Below are 18,046 nucleotides of genomic sequence, written 5' to 3'. Positions count from 1 at the left end.
CCACCATGCCCAGCTGATTCATTTATTGTTAAACCATCCTTATTTATTTGGAATAAATCTGATCCTGTTCACATATGCTAACTTTTCATCAAGGCCTTTTGGAGCTAAGTGTATGAAGGAAGTCCATTAAAGATCTGCTCTTCTAACTTTCTCACAGTGTTTTAATATGAGAATTATGCTGACATGAAAATAGAGCTGAAATGTTTGTGGTTAAATCTACCAGCGCCTGTAATTTTCCTCGTCCTTTCTCCTCCTTCCTCTTCCTCTTCCTTCTCATTAAAATGATGCTTTGACTTCTGATTTCCAGCCCTTCTTTAAAGAGTTTGGTAGTTGTTCTCATCTTAATATCATGTAAAAAGGGAAATAAACTGAGAATCAGCAATTCCTGTGAGATTCAACGAACAATCGAGATCACAGGACAAACTTCAAATATTAGAAAGATGGCCAGACACAAAGAATCACAACTCAGTGGAGTGAAGACCAAGAACAGAAACCTCCACACGTACCAGTTTGAACTGTACTTGGTAAGACTGGAAATTCCCTGTGGACAAGTTGAGAGGTACAAACTTCAGGGGGACCCGTTCAGGATTCCCTATGATTGGAAGTTTTACTTTAGGAACTCTACAAGGTCCATTTGGTCAAGATCAGAGAAAAATTCCCTGATGATTCCAGCACTGGCAGAAAGAAAGTAGTCATTGTGAAATAGGCCCCTTACCAAGGCTTATTGGACCAAAGCCTAACTGGGATTTTAGCCAACCAACTGGTCTGGAGGAGGGGAAATTCTGAATTCAGGCCACTATAGACCTCCTGTGGAAGAAGGATCCAACAGCAGCCTTCCCTAGCCATCCTGTGTCACGTAGGAAGGAAAAACTGAGAAGCTCCCCTGCAGGTCACAGTCTAGGGCCACAGGCTCTCTGAAAGGCCAAACCCTAATCACAGGACTGTGGAGCACCCTCCCCCCCCCTTGCATGGCTCTTACCACCACATTAACAGGGTTCTTGTACAACCTGAGTAACAAAGGACACAGAGAAATTTCAGCCCCTGACACCTACAGCGATGGCAATCAGTGAACACGGCTTCACTGCTATCCAGACATACATCAAACTTCATGCTAAAGGCCCGTTTATCTCAGTTCCTCAAAGCCAGTACACCAAGTTGGTTTTCAACAAAAACCTACAAGGTATACTAAATGACAAACAAGCAACACTACCAGCAGCATCAACAACAAAAATCAGTATAAAAAGACTGAAAAAAAAAGAGGCGTCAGACCCAGCCTCAAAAATGACCAGGATCTTATAACCACCAGATTGGAAACTTCACTAAATTAGCATGAGAAGAACTTCAGTAGAAAAAGGGGGCCATCAGTAAAAAGCTCATGCAGTAATGTAAGCCGTCCAATGGAAACTCTAAGACAGAATCCATCAGAGCTACTAGAATCTAAAGCTTGGAGCAAAAATGGAGAATGCCTTTGAAGGCTAATCAATAAACTGTGTCTCACCGAGAGAGAGTCAGTGACCTTGAAGGAATGTTAACAGGAACTTCCAAAACTGATCTTCAATAAGAAAGATAATGGAGACTATTCTAGAACCGTGGGATAGCTACAAAGGGTATTTACATACACATAACTCAGACACTGAACCACAGATCCAGGAAGCTCTAAGAACACCAAAAAAGACAAAAAGGATCCAAAAAAATCTGTAGCCAGCTGGGGCAGTGTGGCCTATAATCCCAGCACCTCAAGAGGCAGAGGCAGGAGGATTTCTTGAGCCCAAGAGTTTGAGGGCTAACTCAATATAGTTAAATACCATCCCTAAAAACTTTGATATCTAGAAATATTACAACTATAGAAAATGAAAGACAGAAACTTGAAAGAAAGAAGGAAATAATACCGTGTTTATAGAGAAGGAAAGAATTACTTAGAATTTTCATTTTTTCTCTCAAGTAGAAAATTCTTTTTGATCCCTTTCTCCATTTTATCCAAATTGTCAAATCGATTTGTTTAGTTGTTTGTAAAACTTCTCTTAACCCTTAATATCTTTAAGATCTGTAGACACATCTTCTTTTTCATTCACCGTATTGGTAATTCTCTCCTTGCATGAGCCTTGCTAGGGCTCTTTATTAATTAGTATGTTGCTTTTCTAGGTCAGTAATTTCAGCTGTAATACTTAATTCTTCGCTTCTACTTTCTATAACATCCATGTATTGCTTTTTTGCTAGCTTTCTTTTGAGATATAAAGGATTGATTTATAATATAATGTTTCTTATGGGAATAAGTTTCCTTCTTTTTAAAAATTTTATTTTAAAGAAAAACAATAAAAACAATGGTACAGAATTTCAAAATAAAATTGTAGGAGAGTAACAATTGTGTTTTGTTTTTTAAGACAGGATCTCACTATGTAGTTCAGTCTGGTCTTGAACGCACAGCGATCCTCCTGCCTCAGTCTCGTGAGTGCTAGGATTGCAGGCATGTGCCACCCTTGATGGCCATTTATGTCCAGCATAAATTTCCTCCTAAGCATTGTGTTAGTTCCTTAGTTTCAATATCGTGTCTCATCAACCAATTCAAAATATTTTCTAGCTTTGATTTTTCTTTTTTTGACCCATGGATTATTTTAAAATGTCAGTGTTTATATAGTTGGGATTTTCTTGTAATATTTGTGTTACTGGTACTTTAAATTTCATTGCAATCATAGAAAAAAATATTTGATTTCTATTATTCAATATTTTATATTCTACCTGGATCTAAAAATAATGTGAGTTGTTGGGCACCGTGTTCTGTGTCAATGAAATCAATTTATTAACTGTATTGTTTAGATCTTCTTCACCTCTACTCTATCAGCTATCAAGAGAGGTTTGTTAAAGTCTTTCACTATGGCTGTGGAGACCTTTAACATGGTCAGTGTTTGCTTCACACAGTTTAATTCCGTTATTAGGTGCATGCCGATTTCTAATTCTGCTGTCTTCCTGTTGGGCTGACTCCTTGCTCTTTATGAAATGTCCTTCACTATTTTTCTAATGCTTCTTGGCTTAATCCTTGCCTGACATTAGTGTAACAGCATCAAGTTTGCCTCGTATCATCCTTTCTGCTAGGATTATTTCCAAAAGATGAAAAATATTTCCAAAAGATGAGAAGTATAAAATAAAAAGCGGCCTTTATTCTGAGAACACGGAGAGAGATGACCGGCACCCCCACTGCTGGCCTCCGGCGATCTCTCCAGCGGACACGTGGCGTGGGGGCCTGTAAATAGCCTCGGTTTGGAGTGGAACCTAAGGCGGGCATTAGGGATGCACAGGTAGCCCACTGGTCCTAGGTTTGGCACCATATGTAAATTTCCAGGGGCAGGAAGATGGCGGTCACAGGTAACTTCCTAGGAGCAGGGGAGATAGGGCTTCCTGCTTCCGGTTGAGGTTTTCCTGGCTACAGTGTCCTGTCTGGGCCAAAACCCTTTCACTTTCCACTATTTTGCTCTCCACCTCTGAGTAAGCCTTCATTTGAAGAGTGTTTCTTGTGAGCAGTATATAATTTAAAATGGAATTAGAAGTGACTTCTTGGTGTAGAATTCTAAGTTGGCAATTTTTTCTTCAGTCCTTTAAAGATCTCATTTCGTTGTCTCCCGAGAGAAAAGAACTCTTAGATAACTTGTTGGAATTTTATTTTTCTCTAGCTGTTTTTAAGATTTTTCTCTATACTTTTTTTCTTCCTCAGGAACTTGACAATGAGATTGTGAATTTTTCTTCCTCAGGAACTTGACAATGAGATTGTGAATTTTAAAAGACTTAGCTCCAAACCTAACTGGGGTTTTGCCACTTTGTCTTCTGTCTCAGGATCCAATCCAGGATTGCATAGTGTGTTTATCTTTCAGGCTTTCCCAATCTGCTAGGTACGTGAGTTTCAGAGTCGTCTCATCTTTCCTGACTCTGCCTGGGTCATGCTGTAGAATATCCCACAACCAAGGTCTGGCTGAGGTTTTTCTCATGAGTCAACTGAGGTTAGGAGGCTTTGGAATAATACGAGTTGAAGTGCTCTTCTCCTGTCATTTGCTCGGCCCTGTGTGAGCTGGAACAAGCTTATCAGATCTAGGGGTGGATGTGTTTGTCAGTTTTGGCCAGCTGGGTAAAGGCAGAAGCAATGTTCCCCCGACTCCAGCACCAGCCTTGGAGGGATCACATGTCTGTTCGCCCACTTGTTCTAGCATGCTGGCCTGAGGTCCCTGAGAGACCCACAGAGCGGATCTAGACCCACCCTGCATCTTGGATCCCCCTCTAAGCCCAACCTAGATCCCGTGATTCCTAGCTCTCAGGTAGATAGATACGTGGGCAAGAGCAAGTGTTCGGAGCTTTACCCACTGAGTTTAGTGGTTTCGTTGCTGTCAACAATTAGCTGATGCAGAGCTGGTTCCTGCTCTGTCACAAGCAATTGCTCTGGGACCTGGTACCTACCCACCTCTCCCAGGTCACAGGACCCCCCCCCCCCCACTACCCCAATACCTGTGCTTTTCTCCTTCCCTTGACCCAGGTGTAAAAGAGAGGTCAAAAATGGAGGACCACTGCCGAGCTCTCGTCCCTTCCCCTCACCTGCATGGCAGGTGCAGGGCTGTCTGTCCATCCAGCAATAGTGCACCCTCAAGCCTATCCCCTCGCTGGTACTGTGGAGCAGAGACTGCTGTATACGCAGGCTTACATTTCTCAGGTGAAGTTACACAAGAAAACTCAACTACTGAGTCCTTAGGGATAGGACCTTTTGTCAGTGTGTGTCAGGGAGGCTTGAATAAAACACTACACAAATATATTTTTTATAAAGTGGAAAATTATAAAAACAGAACAATATTCCGAGAATCTTAGTTCTGTTAGGTATGAAATGATTTATGTAAATTGCCCAGCTAGTAATTAAATGAGCAGCAAACTGATGGTAGGTCATTAAATACAAGAAAAATTAAGTTTTATTTGACAATAACATTAAATTTCATACATTGATTGCTGTACATTTATTGGTCACGTAGTAGTAGTTTGCACAAAAAAAAAAAGGATAAAGTTACATGGCTGATGGTTCTTCCAGATGGCTGGGACAGGGGAATGGTGACACAGCAGATCTGTCTACTCATCTCAAATCCTGAGTACTCTAGTGTAGGATTTTGGGGGCTCCTATAAGCCTGGGACCGTTTGAGAAGAATGAATCAGAAGACAGGAGGTGGGGCCAGTGCAAAAACTAGGATTGTTTCCATGATCACTTTCCCCACATGGACTGGCCCAAATCCTGGTCCTGCCCTCTCCCCTGTGTGTCAACCCCTCAAACCAAGCCAGCGTGGTAGCTTCAAATGTTGGACTCTCATGTCTTATCATGCTAATCGTTTCCTGTGCACGGGTCTCATGTATCAGCCACTAAGAAAGCTTATGATTCAGTCCCTCCATCCTTTAGCCATCTGAGATCTTGCCCAGGTGCCAGAACAGTGCCAGTGACCTCGTGTGGTCTGCAATTGTGTACACAGTGTGCCCAAAAATGGGAGAGGGAGCAACGGGATGAGTCTGACGGAGAAGGGATGGCAGTGGAGCACCTGAGTGGTCCTCCCTGCCCCTGCCAAGTACAGTTCCTTCTTTGGAAGCTACAACTGGTCACCCCTTAGTCTCTTAATCTGAGTTCGGCCTCGTGGGTTGGGAAGGAGTGAGTGACCAGCATGCCAGAGGCAGGGAGTGTCCCTGGGACCAGGGAGAGAGGACTCTGCATTGGAGGGCAATACGCCAATCTTTGCTGAGCCAGGAGAGAGGCACTGGGCGAGGTGCCTGGTGTGCAGTTTCAACACTGTAAGGAAGTCTTACTTCCCTCTCCTTTTAGTGCTCAGGAAATAAAGGTTCGAAGAATTTCATTAACTTCCTCTGGCCGCTCAGTTAGAAAGCGACTCAGCTGCGACCAGGTATGTGCCTGCTCTGTGCTCCCAGAAGCTCAGACCCAGAAAGAGGTTCGAGGGAGTTCCTGACAACACCTGTGTCCAGTGTTAGTGCTGCTTTGTCAGAGGTCGCAGGGAACCTGAGTGTGTGTGTGTGTGTGTGTGTGTGTGTGTGTGTGTGTGTGTGAGACAGAGAGAGAGAGAGAGACAGAGAGGTGATGTGGGAAGTGAAAAGATGGTACTGAGTCAGGGAAGAAAAGATTCATCCATCTCTCTCCCACTTGTGTCCCAGAGTACAGACGACTGATTTTCAAAGAGAGAAGCCAAGTCTTTGGCAAGGTAAGGCCGGGTGCTGCCTAGGCCTGGGAGAGAAGGCCTAACTAGGCCAGAGCACCCTGTGCAGGCCAACTTGTCTTTCTTCCTCTACTAAAAGGAGTCTGAGAGGCTACGGGGGCAGGCTACACTCTCCTAATGCCTACTTTGTTCCCAGATGTCTGAGGCCCCAGAAATGATCTCCCACCACGCTCATGGGTCTATTGTACACTTAGAGAGAGACCATGACCCAGCATGGGCCACTCGGTTTCCAGAGTCACTGTCCTAGAGAAGGATCTTCCTGTCAGTCCACTGCCAGTGCCAGCTAGGGCAGAGCCCCACTGAAAGTCATGATGGGCAGGCAGAGGAGGGAGCAGAAGTCAGGCGCAGCCTGGGCCGGTGGGTTGGGAGGCCTTTGGGGTGATGGGCTTCTCTTCTCTGGCTTGTAGCAAGGAGACACTTCACACCTGCGGGGCAAGGCAAGGGTGTGCACAAACAGACCCTCCTCCAGCCCCTCCAGGACTCCGGAGCAGGAGAAACAGAAACGGGCCTCCCTCCTGGACCCCTCGTGCTAAAGCCAACCCAGGGCCCCCTTTCCTACCTGATCACGCTCTGCAGGATCTTCCTCTCATCCTGATCCAGACACACAGCAAAGGGGCAGCCACTAGAGCCCACGATTTGCACCTTGTCCACTTTGATCTGTGACGTGCTAATCTGGAAGGAACAGCAGCGTCAAACCCGAGCCCTAACCACAGAACACAGCCACACCTTGGTGGTTCCTTCCCTCAGAGCTGCTCTGGGGGACTGGGGCAAGGGTTAGACTGGCAGTGCTTCGAGGCTAACGGCCAGGTCTGGGAACAGCCTGGAGGCCTCCATCTGGCCCCGAGTTCACTCTGGTCTCTGTTCTTTCCAGAGTCTGGAAGAATCAAGCCCCAGAAGAGACTGCACTGTGTGTGCCTGCTGTCAGAGCCCGGGGGCTCCTACCACGGAGCCCACACTTCTCTGGACTCAGGGGTCTCCTAGTGGTCACCACCAAGCCTCTGCACATAGGTGTCCTCTCACAAGACACCCCTTCCTCCTGTGCTACCCTGCGGTAGTCCACTAATTCATGTGCCTCTCCTGGCCCATCCACAGGCCTTGGACATCCCTCTCCACCTCTTCCTCACACATATATACACACACGCATACCTACACACACACACACACACTCACGCACATGCACACGCACGTGCAGGAGGGTGTTGTTGGGGGGAAAGTTAAACATTTACCTGGTTAAAGCCTTTCTTGGACTTGGGGTTTTGCCTTTTCACCACTTCTGTCAGGGTTAGCGTCAGGGCCTCCATGCTGGAGTCTGAAGGTCAAGGGCGGCTCAGGCCAGGCTCGGGACGGCTCCCTGCTGCCACCCACGCAGCCCCCTGCTCCCGCAGCCCCGCTCACCTAGCTCCTCCTGCTTCCTGCAGGCCTTGTTGAGGTTCACGGAGGTACAGACTTTCTCCACGTTGCTCCAGCGGCTCCTTCCGCTGATGGCCCCCTGGAATGCAGCAGCCAGACCCTCAGCCCTGGCGCCTGCTGCCTCTGCTTGGAGGCCAAAGCCGGAGACGCCTGTTCCCTAGCTACCTGCTCTCAGCACTCAGGCAAGGGCCTGCTGCAGGGCACAGGACCATAGGAGCAGCCTTTGGGCCCCAGCTCTGGCGGAGGAAGGATCAGGGAAGGAGACGCGAACTGGTCTTACCTTGCTGTAAATAATTTGTAGTGTTAGAGGGACGGCCTCCCGGTCGCCATCGATGCCCAGCCGCTTGCTGCCAGGACCTGTGCCAAACAACCAAGCTCTTCGCTCTCCTTTGCAGGCGCTCAGACCCTGTAACCACGCCTCCCTAGGACACTCCCTTTCCCCGCCCCTTTCAGGCCCCGCCCCCAAGAGTCCCCGCCCCTCCCTGGCTCCGCCTCCACCCCAGGCAGTGCCCACCTGAAGCTTTGATGGCTCTCGTGGCAGCAGAGTGACCCAGCTCCAGGGAATGGATGAAGATCTCCGTGGTCTTCACCCCAGTGACAAAGGTCAGCTGGAGAGGAAAGGAGCATAAGCGTCAGTGGGTATCTCTCGGGACTCGCGTGGCTTCTCCAGCGTGACTGACACCAGGGGATGGGAATAGGCACAGCTGGCACCTGGCGAGTCTCCCGGCCTTACCTCTGTCTGATACACCTGCAGGAGCACCGGCCGCGCGGCAAATCGGCAGTAATACAGCAGCATGTCGGCCAGGATGGGCAGCTGGGCAGAGGGGCTCTGCAGGGGCCTGGGTTCAGCCTTCAGGGAGTGCTGTGGCCGGTGAGGGACCAGGCCAGAGGGAAGGAGCAGAGGGGCCGAGCCGGGAGAGAGAGGTGAGATGGAGGCAGGAGAGGGGTGCGGGTAGGGAAGTCCCTCTTACCCCTCCTTGGCATGCAGTCCCCCAAGAGGCCCCTGGACAAGCTGGACAGTCCAGAAGTCGAGGAAGGAAGCCAAAATCGAAGCTTCAGGGAACCCTTCTGAGGATCTCTCCTGTCACTCTAGTGACCATGTCTTGTCCCCGGAACCTCGAGTTTAAACTCTCTATCCTGCATCTCCTACCCTCCGGGCTTTTCCCCAAATGAGGCCTCAAGCAGGGTCCCCCCAAAGCCAGTGCTTTCTAAGTGAGGCAGAGTGACAGCGGTCAGCAGGCTCTCCAACCCAACCCGATGGCCACTGACCTGGCACAGGACTTCAGGGGGCAGGTTCATGAGGCCCAGCACGTTGCGCTCATACCAGGGGTCAAGCATGCCGAGGTAGTGGGAGATGTCATTGGTACTGTCCTCCCATGGGCCCGTGTCCAGCTCCTGAGACAGATGATGAGAGCCATTCCTAGCTACCCAGGAGGTCCGGCCATCCCAGCTGCAGGACTGACACTGTAAATGCAGCCCCAAAGTGAGCTTCTCTCTGCCCTTGGAGGAGGGTGACAATTTCCAGTCCTTGTCATATGGCAGAATGTCATGCCCACGTACAGGGCAGGGACCTGGGGGTCAGCATAGGCAGAGGAGGTACCTGCAGACCTAGGGGACTGTCCTTGACAGCTCCTGCCCAGCCCCCTCTAGGTTCCCGGAAGCCCTCTCACCCACTCCACTTGGCCCACGGCTGGGGACGTACTGTAGGGCTGGGGTGTCTCGGGGAGTCTGTGGGGAGGGGGGATGTCTTGCTTGAGGGGGACGGGCAGGCACTAGAGCTGGCACTGTGGCTGCGTTTCACAGGCACGTAGAAGAACTGAAGCTTAAAGAACCGAGTGAGAAGGGGGCGCGTGTTCTCCAGCCTCCTGCAAAGGTAAGATGTGGCGATGTGAACCCTGGGTCACTCAGACCTGAAGCCTCAGGCCTCCGTTTCCAACGCACAACCCCACGACACAGATCCGATCCATGCGGGACTTAATGGCTCTTACCGGAGGTTACTATATGCCCGAGCCACCTTCCCTGAAATCCGATCAGAGCCAAAGACAACAACCCGTAGTGTGGACGCCTTGGGGTCCTCGTCCCCACTTAAAAAGGGGCGGCGGCGCTGGTGGCATGAAGAGGGGGCCAGGAGCCAGCTAGGCAGCTGGGTGCTGAGCTGGGGCTGGGGCAGGGAACGTGAGCGCTGGGCCCGGGAGTGGAGCTGCACCGGACTCTCCACGGGGCTGCAGAGGCTCCCCGCTCGCCGCAGGGGCAGCGCTGTGGCTGTGTCCGAGCTGCTCTCCAGGCTCCGGGATTCCCTCCGCAGCACCAGCTGGCTGGTGCTCTTGAAGAGTTTATAGATCCTGTTGAATTTCTGCCTGGGCCTGCGGTGGCCCCGGTGCCCCTCACGGCCAGGACTTTTGGACCACTCAGGGGAACTCTCCTCACTGTCCTCCACATAGCCACTGTCCATGCCGTCTGAGAGGCCTGAGACAAAGGAGGTCAGCAGGTGACGCGACAGTCCTGGCCCTGAGGCTTGGGAAGAGGCAAGGGACAGTGTGGAGTCGTGAGACGCAAAAGAAATGGTGGAGAGCAAAGAGTCTCTCTCCGCACGGTGCCCGTGGGTTTCCAAGTCTTCCTCCTCCTCTTCCTCTTCCTCCTCCTCTTCTTCCTCCTCTTCCTCCTCTTCATCATCTGTCAAGATCCCTGGCTGGAGCAACTCCTGCTCCTTTAGCAGGATTTCCTGCAGGATGTCTACAGGGAGACAAGGGCACTGTCTCGGTGGGTGATCCTGGACTGCCTAGGAAGGACAATGGGCACCTGCAGGCTTGAGGAAGAGCAAGACAGGGCTCAGGGCCAGCACAGGACTCAGGGTGGCCCTGCTTTGCTCCGGGAGTGTGTGGGAGTGAGAGGGCCAGAACAACTTGGGCACTGTGGGGCTGGGTGCGCTCAGGGCCAGCCCACTCCTTACCAAAGCTGTCCTGGCTCCAGCTGTAGGTGTAGCACCTGGCCACAGGGATGGGGATGGTGCGGAGCTTCCCAGGGTTTGCAGTGTCTGTTAATGCACAGGGGTGGGGCAGGAGTTAGAGCCAGGGTGCCTGGTTCCCAGCTGGAGGGCCTTCTTTGGGGCATGCCATGTGTGTGGCAGGCCCTTTTCCAGTTTTGGGGAGATGGCCAACCCAGAGCCTCTGAACAGCATCTTACCACGTTCACATGACAGAACAGAACTATCTTCCTTTTTTTTTTTTTTTGTCTTTTTCCTTTTTATCGGTACCGGGGATCAAACTCACGACTGCCTGCTTGCAAAGCAGGTGCTTATGCCGCTGAGCTAAATCCCCAGCCCCAGAACAGAACTATCTTACAAGGATTCTGTAAGAAATAGCACAGGAACTACTAACTGGTCCTCAGAACCTGTGCTCTTTCATTTTGTAGTGGAAAGAACATTTCCCAGCTCTTTTTGGGCCAAGAGGTGGCATGTGACAGAGACGAGCTCTAAGGTAAGCATGCAGAAAGGGGGTATGCAGCTTCTGCGATGTCTTCATCTACGCCCCCAGGTCCTGTGCCCCTGGAAAGCCCTGTCCGTTTGTGTGTCCACAGCCTGCACCTGCAGACAGGACAGACACCTTGGGGATGGTGGCACAATGGGATGGTGAGGAGCTTAGAACCTGGTAGGCAGCGGGGAACAAGTCTCCAAGCCCACTGGACTGCACACTCGGGGGCGGACAAACTGGAGAGGGCTCCCTGTCCCCAGAGCCTCACCCAAGACCCCACGGAAGCCAGCCTTTTCTCCCACCGCCCGCAGCTTTGTCTTGAGCCACTGCCGGGCCTCCGTTGCATCCCTGATGTTGGATGCCAGCTCCTGCGCCTCTGCCGTCTCCGTGAAGATGTCTTCGAGCTCTTCCAGGGTCTTTGACTGAAAGCCCAGGAGGAGGCAAGGTTCATGCATGTCCTGTGGCCTGGCTGCCGGCCTCGGTCAGCTTCCAGGGTCTCACCAAGAGCAGCAGCGACCAGTCTGGTACTCGGCCTCATTCACTGCCTACCTCTCTGATGGCCTTCCAGGAGCTGGGCCTCCCCCTCCCTCTTCTGTCCTCTCGGGAAATGGTCAGGAGAGAAGGGCCCAGAAGCAGCGCACTGCGGAGGGGAAGGGGCTATCCAGGGGACACGGCTTATTGATCACAAAACCAGGACGAGTACCCAGGCCTCCACTCAAAGCTCACTTCTGCTCTCATGCTAAGTCCTTTCTGAGGCATCAGACTTCAGGCCCCAGCCCCACCTCCCAGGTTGTCACCCGACTGTGACCTCTAACCACTGCCAGGACCCTTGGGTTGAGGGAGGTCAGGGCACACCAGAGGTGGCAGCAAAGGTGGGGTGGAGAGAAGGCTTGCCCCCGAAGAAGTGCCTGGTCAGGGCCCCAGATCCCTACCTGCAGCTGGCAGTGCAGGCCTGGGAGGTCACAGTGGGCCCCGAAGGTGGCCTGGAAGGCATGCAGGAGCAAGGTAGTATAGGCACTGTGGGGTGAGTGCTCGGGTGCACTCAGCTTGTCCGCCACTGCAAGGAATTCGGCCTCCACCTCCACTGGATTCAGCAACAGTACCGTGCTGAGGACACAGAAAAGCAGGATGGGACTTGGGGACAGGCTGCAGGCCAAGGTGTAGCCACATGGCCCGGACATCCTTACACCCCAGCAGGGCCTGAGCAAGGGACAGCAGGACGCCAGGAGAAAGGCCAGAGGGGCCGCTTTCCAAGGGAGACACTTGAAGTTACCTTCGCAGTATTTCCCAGGGGGAGCTTTCAAAGACCTTTTCAAAACTAAGGCTTATTTTTTAAAATGCGTTTTACCCTTCTTTTTATATAAACATCTTTTCCTCCTGGACATCCGAGTGAATGCAAATTACTCAAAAGAGTTTAATTAAAGGCTTGAAGGCAAGTAACCATTTCATAGGAAGTGTGCGCGCGCGCTTTTTGCATGTGCGTGTGCTAGAATTCCTCATGGCACCAGGTAGCACCTGGTTCCTCCGCTCCTGGGAACACCTTTTGAATTAGCCCAAAGCAGGCCAGCATCAAGCTGGGAGGACAGTGTTGCTCCACTGCCCTTCCTGCTGGAGCTACAGATTCCCTTTTGGTGCCAGTGTTTAAATTTCTTTATTATGAGCACTTTCAAACCTACCTAAATGTTAAGAGAATTGTGACGCCCAAGCTGCCGGGACCAGATAACAACATGAGCCTTCTCATTCCCTGTCACCCCCACCAGCACTGTGCGACCTCAGAGCAAGTTGGAGCCCTCAGGGGTGATTCTGATCTCTCCATCTGAGAGACAAAGGAGGCGGAGCCCCTTCCCTTGCTGAGCACTTGAGGACATCTCCTGGACTTGTGCTGAGCATGCAGGTAGGACCAGGCTAGACAAGCCCCGCCCTCGCTGACTTGCTCGAGTCCTCTGCTAAAGACCTTGTCTTCATATCCAGTTTACAGATTATAAAACTCTCCACCTGGGGCTGGGGATTTAGCTCAGCGGCATAAGCACCTGCCTTGCAAGCAGGCGGTCGTGAGTTGGATCCCTGGTACCGATAAAAAAAAAAAAAAACTCTCCACCCTTCCACTCACCTCCCTTACATGGAAAACACCTTTCTCTAAGAGCTAACTTGAGGTTTAAAAAAGTGTCCTACCTAAGGATGGTAAGAACAGTGCCCAGCGTTGGTAACTGCCTGATGGGTGTTGGTGATTCCTTACCAGCCCATCTGCCCGGCTCCCTAACGGCACCTTTAAATCTGCTAAATGCAGAAGTGCCCCTTAGCCAAGGTTTCAGTTTCCTGCAGTGAGCCATGGTCTGAAAATGTGAAATGGCAACCCCCAGGAATAAACAAGCCATCAGTCTGAAACAGCACCCCACTCTGAGTTGTGTGGGGGAGTCTCGGCAGAGGTGCTCCATCCCCCTTGTCCACGTGCGTACACAGCCCACTCCTTAGTCACAATGTCACATCGATTGAGGTGGGCTCGAGTAATCCTTATTCTACTTCACAAGGACCCCAAAGTTTAAGAGGAATGCCGCTGGCGTTTCAGATACACTGAAGAGGAATTACACGAAAAGGTGAAAGTTCTTAGAACCTGAAGGATAATAAAAAATATACTGAATATTGACAGTTTCAAATTATTTCAGCAGGCGGCCCTTCCAGGGGGAGAACCAACCACCAGTGTCTCCAGAGATCCGCGCCATGTTGGAACTTAGGACGCTGGGACACCAAGCAGCCAGCCTGCCTCCCTGCTAAGCAATAGTGAGCCTACTGGCCTAGAGTCAAACATCCCACTTCCCCTGCCCCCTTCCCCTGTCCCCCCATTAGCAAATGGGAGCCAGAGATCTGAGCATCTCCTGGGAGGCTGACCATAGCAAATAAGGGAGATTTCCTTCTACCAGCTCTTTGAAGGCAAATATTTTTATTACTGTTTTGCTGTATTCTGATTAATGGTACTGCTCTATTCAATATTCTGATTTGATAAGTTCTATAATGTTCTGTATTTCATTCTATTTTGATATACGTGATTGAAAGAACAACTATTGTAAAGATAATGAAATATACTATGATACCTATTACTCTAAAAAAAAAGCTAAAAAAATTATTTCAGCAAAAGGTACATCACCACGAAGCCCCTGACTTTGAACATACTTATTGCATTGCTCCTGGCAATGTATCTGTTACTGTGATAAGTTTAAAACTGGTCAAACATTCACTATATTTTGCGATCACCCCTCTACGTGGGGCTTGGTGTTATCCATGGTTTCAGTCAACGTGTCCCCAGTGGGGAAGAGGGGATGCTGTACAGTGATTTATGTCCTTCCTGCCCTCTTGACACCTAGCCCAGGCTTTCTTGCTCGCTTGCCCTCACCTAGGAGTGTTTCAAGGGTCTCAGAAGCACCTACTCAGTGTGTGGCTGTGCACTGAGCCCCCAACGCTGTGGAGGGCGAAGGGTGGGCTGCTAAAATCTCTGAGCCGGTGGAGACGGGTTCCTGGGGCTCCGAACATGCAACGGGACACAGATAGACAGCACCCATACAGAGGGGCCTCAGGACGGGACTTTTTCTCTTGCTCTTCATACGGCAGGCCAGTACTCTAGGAGTGGGTAATGCGATCAGTCTGGGAAGGCTCAGCCAGAATGTGTTATTTAATAAAATGAGTAGATCAGGGCAGAGTGCCTGTCCTAGGTGGTGGCACTGAATTTCATTCCATGAAACTTGTTTAGCTGTGTGTGTGGGGGGGTGCGTGTGTGTATGCCAGACTATCATACAAAATGCATTTTTAATTATAGGTTCAGAAACAGCTGGCAAATGCTATTACAATAACAGAAGACTCTATGGCATGAGCATAGGCCTCTGGGTAAGAACAGAGATTGAAATGTTTGCTCGGCTGCTGTGTGACCTTGGAGAAGTTCCGTGGCCTCTCTGACCTCCAGTTTCCTCATCTGGAATGCACAAATGAATGCATAATGTGTGCCCAGCCCTCGGCGTGATCGCTGCCGATCTTTTTCAGGATGTGCAGGAAGATGCACAGCCCAGAGCAGTGAAGTTGTGCATACAGACACCACTCATAATTCCAGGGCCTACCTGGTCTCCTTGAAGCCTGGCATTTTATACCTGGCATAGGACTGGGCACCAGGATGGGGTGGGAGGCCCTTGCCCCATTTATCCCTTGCCTGGACACTCACACAGTGGAACTCCGGTGACTCCTGAGGGGCAGACCCTGCTCAGCTCTCACCAGTCGTTGGTAGGAGATTCCTGTGGGCCAAGGACAAAGAGAAAGCGTTCATGAGCCCAGATGACCAGGCCAGAAATGAGATGATGAGGTTCCCGATGACCTTGGGGAAAAGGGCTGCTGTTTGGCCCTTGGTGTGTCCAGTGCCAGTAATGCCCCAGCCTTCATGACCGCAGCCTCCGGCCCCCAAGGCCATGCTGAGCCTCGCCGCTCTCCCTGGGGTCTCCTCCACCTCTGGCTGCTCTCCCTTCCAAAGGCTCGCCCACAGCCACTCTGCGTGGGGCCACTTATTGGGAGCCACTGAAGCTGGAAATTGACCACATGTGCAAGGCTGGAGCATGACCATCCCAAGAACAGAGAGTGCCTGCGGACAAGCCACAGGGAGAAGCTCTTCAGCCCGGAGAACACATGACCCCAAGACAATCTGAGCAGTGGGTTGCTAGGATAACGGGGCGTCACGTGACATTAAGTTGCTAAAAGGTATAAATAAATGGCCCTGCAGTGAGGAGCCAGTTCCTTTCCTCCCATCAGGAGAAGGGCTTCACCTGACCCCAGCTCTGTCTCTTATTTTTCTCATCCTCTCACCGTCCTTAACCCCAAGAACCTCAGGAGCTGCATAGGTCACGGCAGCCAGCAGGGAAGGCTGGGATGCAGGCCAAGAGCTGGCTTCTCTGTGTGGTCCTGGGCACAGAGCTAGACAGGTCATTTTACTCCAGGACCTCAGTTCCTCCCTGTAAGAGGCAGCATGGAGCGGTGGCCTCCAAGGCCTCTGAGCATCTATGATTCCCAGCTCCAACACCCTGGAATGTTTCCCTTCTTGGAGACTTAGGGCAGAGCATCAGGAGAGGGAGGCCCCAGGCGCAGGGGGCTGCCAGTCGCACCCTGCCCAGCTGTTTCCAGTCCCCGACATTGCTCTGCCCACAGACTGGCATCTTCCTGCAGTGAGGTGTGTGCCAGGCGGTCCTCAGTCCCTTTGCCCAGACTCAGCTGAAGCCAGGCCACCAGCTTCGAACCTCTGTGTCTCTGCCTGGCCTCCCATGCCCACTGGGGCTGCGGTCCTGCCTGGCGCTGGCTCTCTGTGAAGTATCCGAACATTACCAAATCATGCTCTTCTAACTTGTGACCTGTTTGCTTTGATCGTCTGCCTGCTGTGTGATGTTTGGCTTTCGGGATTGTCCCACCGTTAGGGGCAAAGCTTCCGTCTATTTTGCTAGCAAAATCCTCAGAGGCTGTTGCTCTCAGGATCTGGACACCCTCTGGTGGCTCATCCCACACACTGCAGACAAAAGCCACCCTCAACGCCCCCTCTGGCCCCTCAAAATAATACTGCAGCAGAGACAAGCGGATATTCCCCCCAGCCTCCCCCTCAGAAGACACAAGCAGAATCCTCCCTTGACCTTATTTCTCTTTTCTCCCACAATTTTTTTTCCCCAGGGCCAGAGCTCAAATCTAGGGCCTCACACATGCTAGACAGATGCTCCGCCACTGAGCCACACGCTTGATCCTTTTCGTAGTTTTTAATGAGTAACTCACCCCTCGCTGACCCCGACCTTCACCCTCAACTCTGCCTTTATTGACCCAGAACCTGCAGCCAAGTGACCCCTGATGGAGCAGTGGGCTGTGAGGTCCCCTCCCTCTATCCACATCGGGCTTCTTCTAACACCCCAGGCTGCTCCTTCCAAGTCCACTGCCTTCTTGAGGCTTCCCAGTCACCAGACTGGCTCAGTTCTGTCCCGGTGCTCCCTGTATTTGGACTGTTAGTAGACACTGCTGACTGCTTTCTCCCTGAAGCTTGCTCTTCCCTATCCTCCAGGACGAGGAATATTTTTTTTTGTTTGTTTGTTTTTTAATTTTTTTTCCTTTTTATCGGTACCAGGGATCGAACTCACAACCGCCTGCTTGCAAGGCAGGTGCTTATGCCACTGAGCTAAATCCCCAGCCCCAACGAGGAATGTTTTAACCTCTCACATTCCGACACCTATGTATCTTGGCGTGCAGGACAGGGAGAGCTGGGGCTGTTTCCTCTTAGGCACGTGGATTCCCTGTAACTATTTATTTTCCTGGTCAATGGAGACATTTAGGGGGATGCCTGTACCTTCAAGCACATCCTAGCCCAGAGCGAGCTGGTTGTCTGAATATCTGAGACACAAGCAATTCTCAAGTGGAGCATAAAAATCACTGGACAAACCTCCCAACTCTTCCCTGAAGACCCCCCTCAAATCCCCTTTCAGCCTCTTGGGGTTAATAGAGCCTGCTGATTATCATGGGGTTTGGATTGATGGGCTGGGGGCTGAACTAGGGACAAACTAGAAAAGACTGCAATGTGAACCACTTGGTGGCACCAGAAAGACCATAACTATAAGAGGGTTAGGCAACCCCAAGCTCACCCTTAAGTCCACTCTCCTCCCCTCCGCAGGGAGTTTGGGTCACCCCACAACTCTTCCCTTGTGGTCTCAGATCATGCCCTCCCGGGGCTTCAGCTTGGATACTGAACGTTCTGCAAAGGCCCACACATTAAAGGCTCGGCCCTAACACTGTTAGGAAGAGGAAGAACACTTGAGAGTTGGGATACTGTGGGAGCCTCGTAGGTCACTGAGGAGGTGTCCATGAAGGGTGAACCCCCTTCTTCCTCTCGAGATGAAAAGTTTTGCTTTACCATGCTTCTACAGGCTTCCACCA

General features: G+C 51.0%; 1 protein-coding gene and 1 long non-coding RNA gene across 8 annotated transcripts in view; one reads left to right on the top strand and one right to left on the bottom strand.

Annotated features, from left to right (window-relative positions):
* The window catches only part of LOC106026865 (uncharacterized), a 44,579-nt gene extending 28,089 nt beyond the window's left edge, over window positions 1-16,490 (top strand). The window contains exons 3-9 of one of the 6 annotated variants that reach the window (XR_010045238.1): window positions 7,108-8,249; window positions 8,401-8,570; window positions 9,450-9,519; window positions 11,058-11,122; window positions 11,223-13,010; window positions 13,780-13,894; window positions 14,925-16,490. This is a non-coding gene — a long non-coding RNA (uncharacterized LOC106026865). Of the gene's footprint in view, window positions 1-7,107; window positions 8,571-9,449; window positions 9,520-11,057; window positions 11,123-11,222; window positions 13,011-13,779; window positions 13,895-14,924 lie in introns of all 6 variants that reach the window. The other 5 variants (XR_002790285.2, XR_010045242.1, XR_010045239.1 and 2 more) reach the window with 5 other exon arrangements.
* The window catches only part of Pik3r5 (phosphoinositide-3-kinase regulatory subunit 5), a 66,595-nt gene continuing 53,471 nt past the window's right edge, over window positions 4,923-18,046 (bottom strand). Inside the window, exons 7-20 of one of the 2 annotated variants that reach the window (XM_063242249.1) lie at window positions 15,321-15,390; window positions 12,049-12,223; window positions 11,385-11,538; window positions 10,597-10,680; window positions 9,635-10,379; window positions 9,349-9,511; window positions 8,916-9,110; window positions 8,380-8,508; window positions 8,161-8,254; window positions 7,927-8,003; window positions 7,632-7,725; window positions 7,463-7,545; window positions 6,796-6,908; window positions 4,923-6,661 (exon numbers count right to left, since the gene is read on the bottom strand). In XM_063242249.1, the coding sequence (XP_063098319.1) occupies window positions 6,520-6,661; window positions 6,796-6,908; window positions 7,463-7,545; window positions 7,632-7,725; window positions 7,927-8,003; window positions 8,161-8,254; window positions 8,380-8,508; window positions 8,916-9,110; window positions 9,349-9,511; window positions 9,635-10,379; window positions 10,597-10,680; window positions 11,385-11,538; window positions 12,049-12,223; window positions 15,321-15,390 (2,318 nt within the window). In that variant the 3' untranslated portion in view covers window positions 4,923-6,519. The remainder of the gene's footprint in view (window positions 6,662-6,795; window positions 6,909-7,462; window positions 7,546-7,631; window positions 7,726-7,926; window positions 8,004-8,160; window positions 8,255-8,379; window positions 8,509-8,915; window positions 9,111-9,348; window positions 9,512-9,634; window positions 10,380-10,596; window positions 10,681-11,384; window positions 11,539-12,048; window positions 12,224-15,320; window positions 15,391-18,046) is intronic. The other variant, XM_003466229.5, reaches the window with a different exon arrangement.

Source organism: Cavia porcellus, unplaced genomic scaffold, assembly GCF_034190915.1.
Source record: "Cavia porcellus strain 051 isolate PalLab524CR breed Dunkin Hartley unplaced genomic scaffold, mCavPor4.1 scaffold_32, whole genome shotgun sequence".
Lineage (NCBI taxonomy): Eukaryota > Metazoa > Chordata > Mammalia > Rodentia > Caviidae > Cavia > Cavia porcellus.
This window is presented reverse-complemented; position numbering and strand designations above follow the sequence as displayed.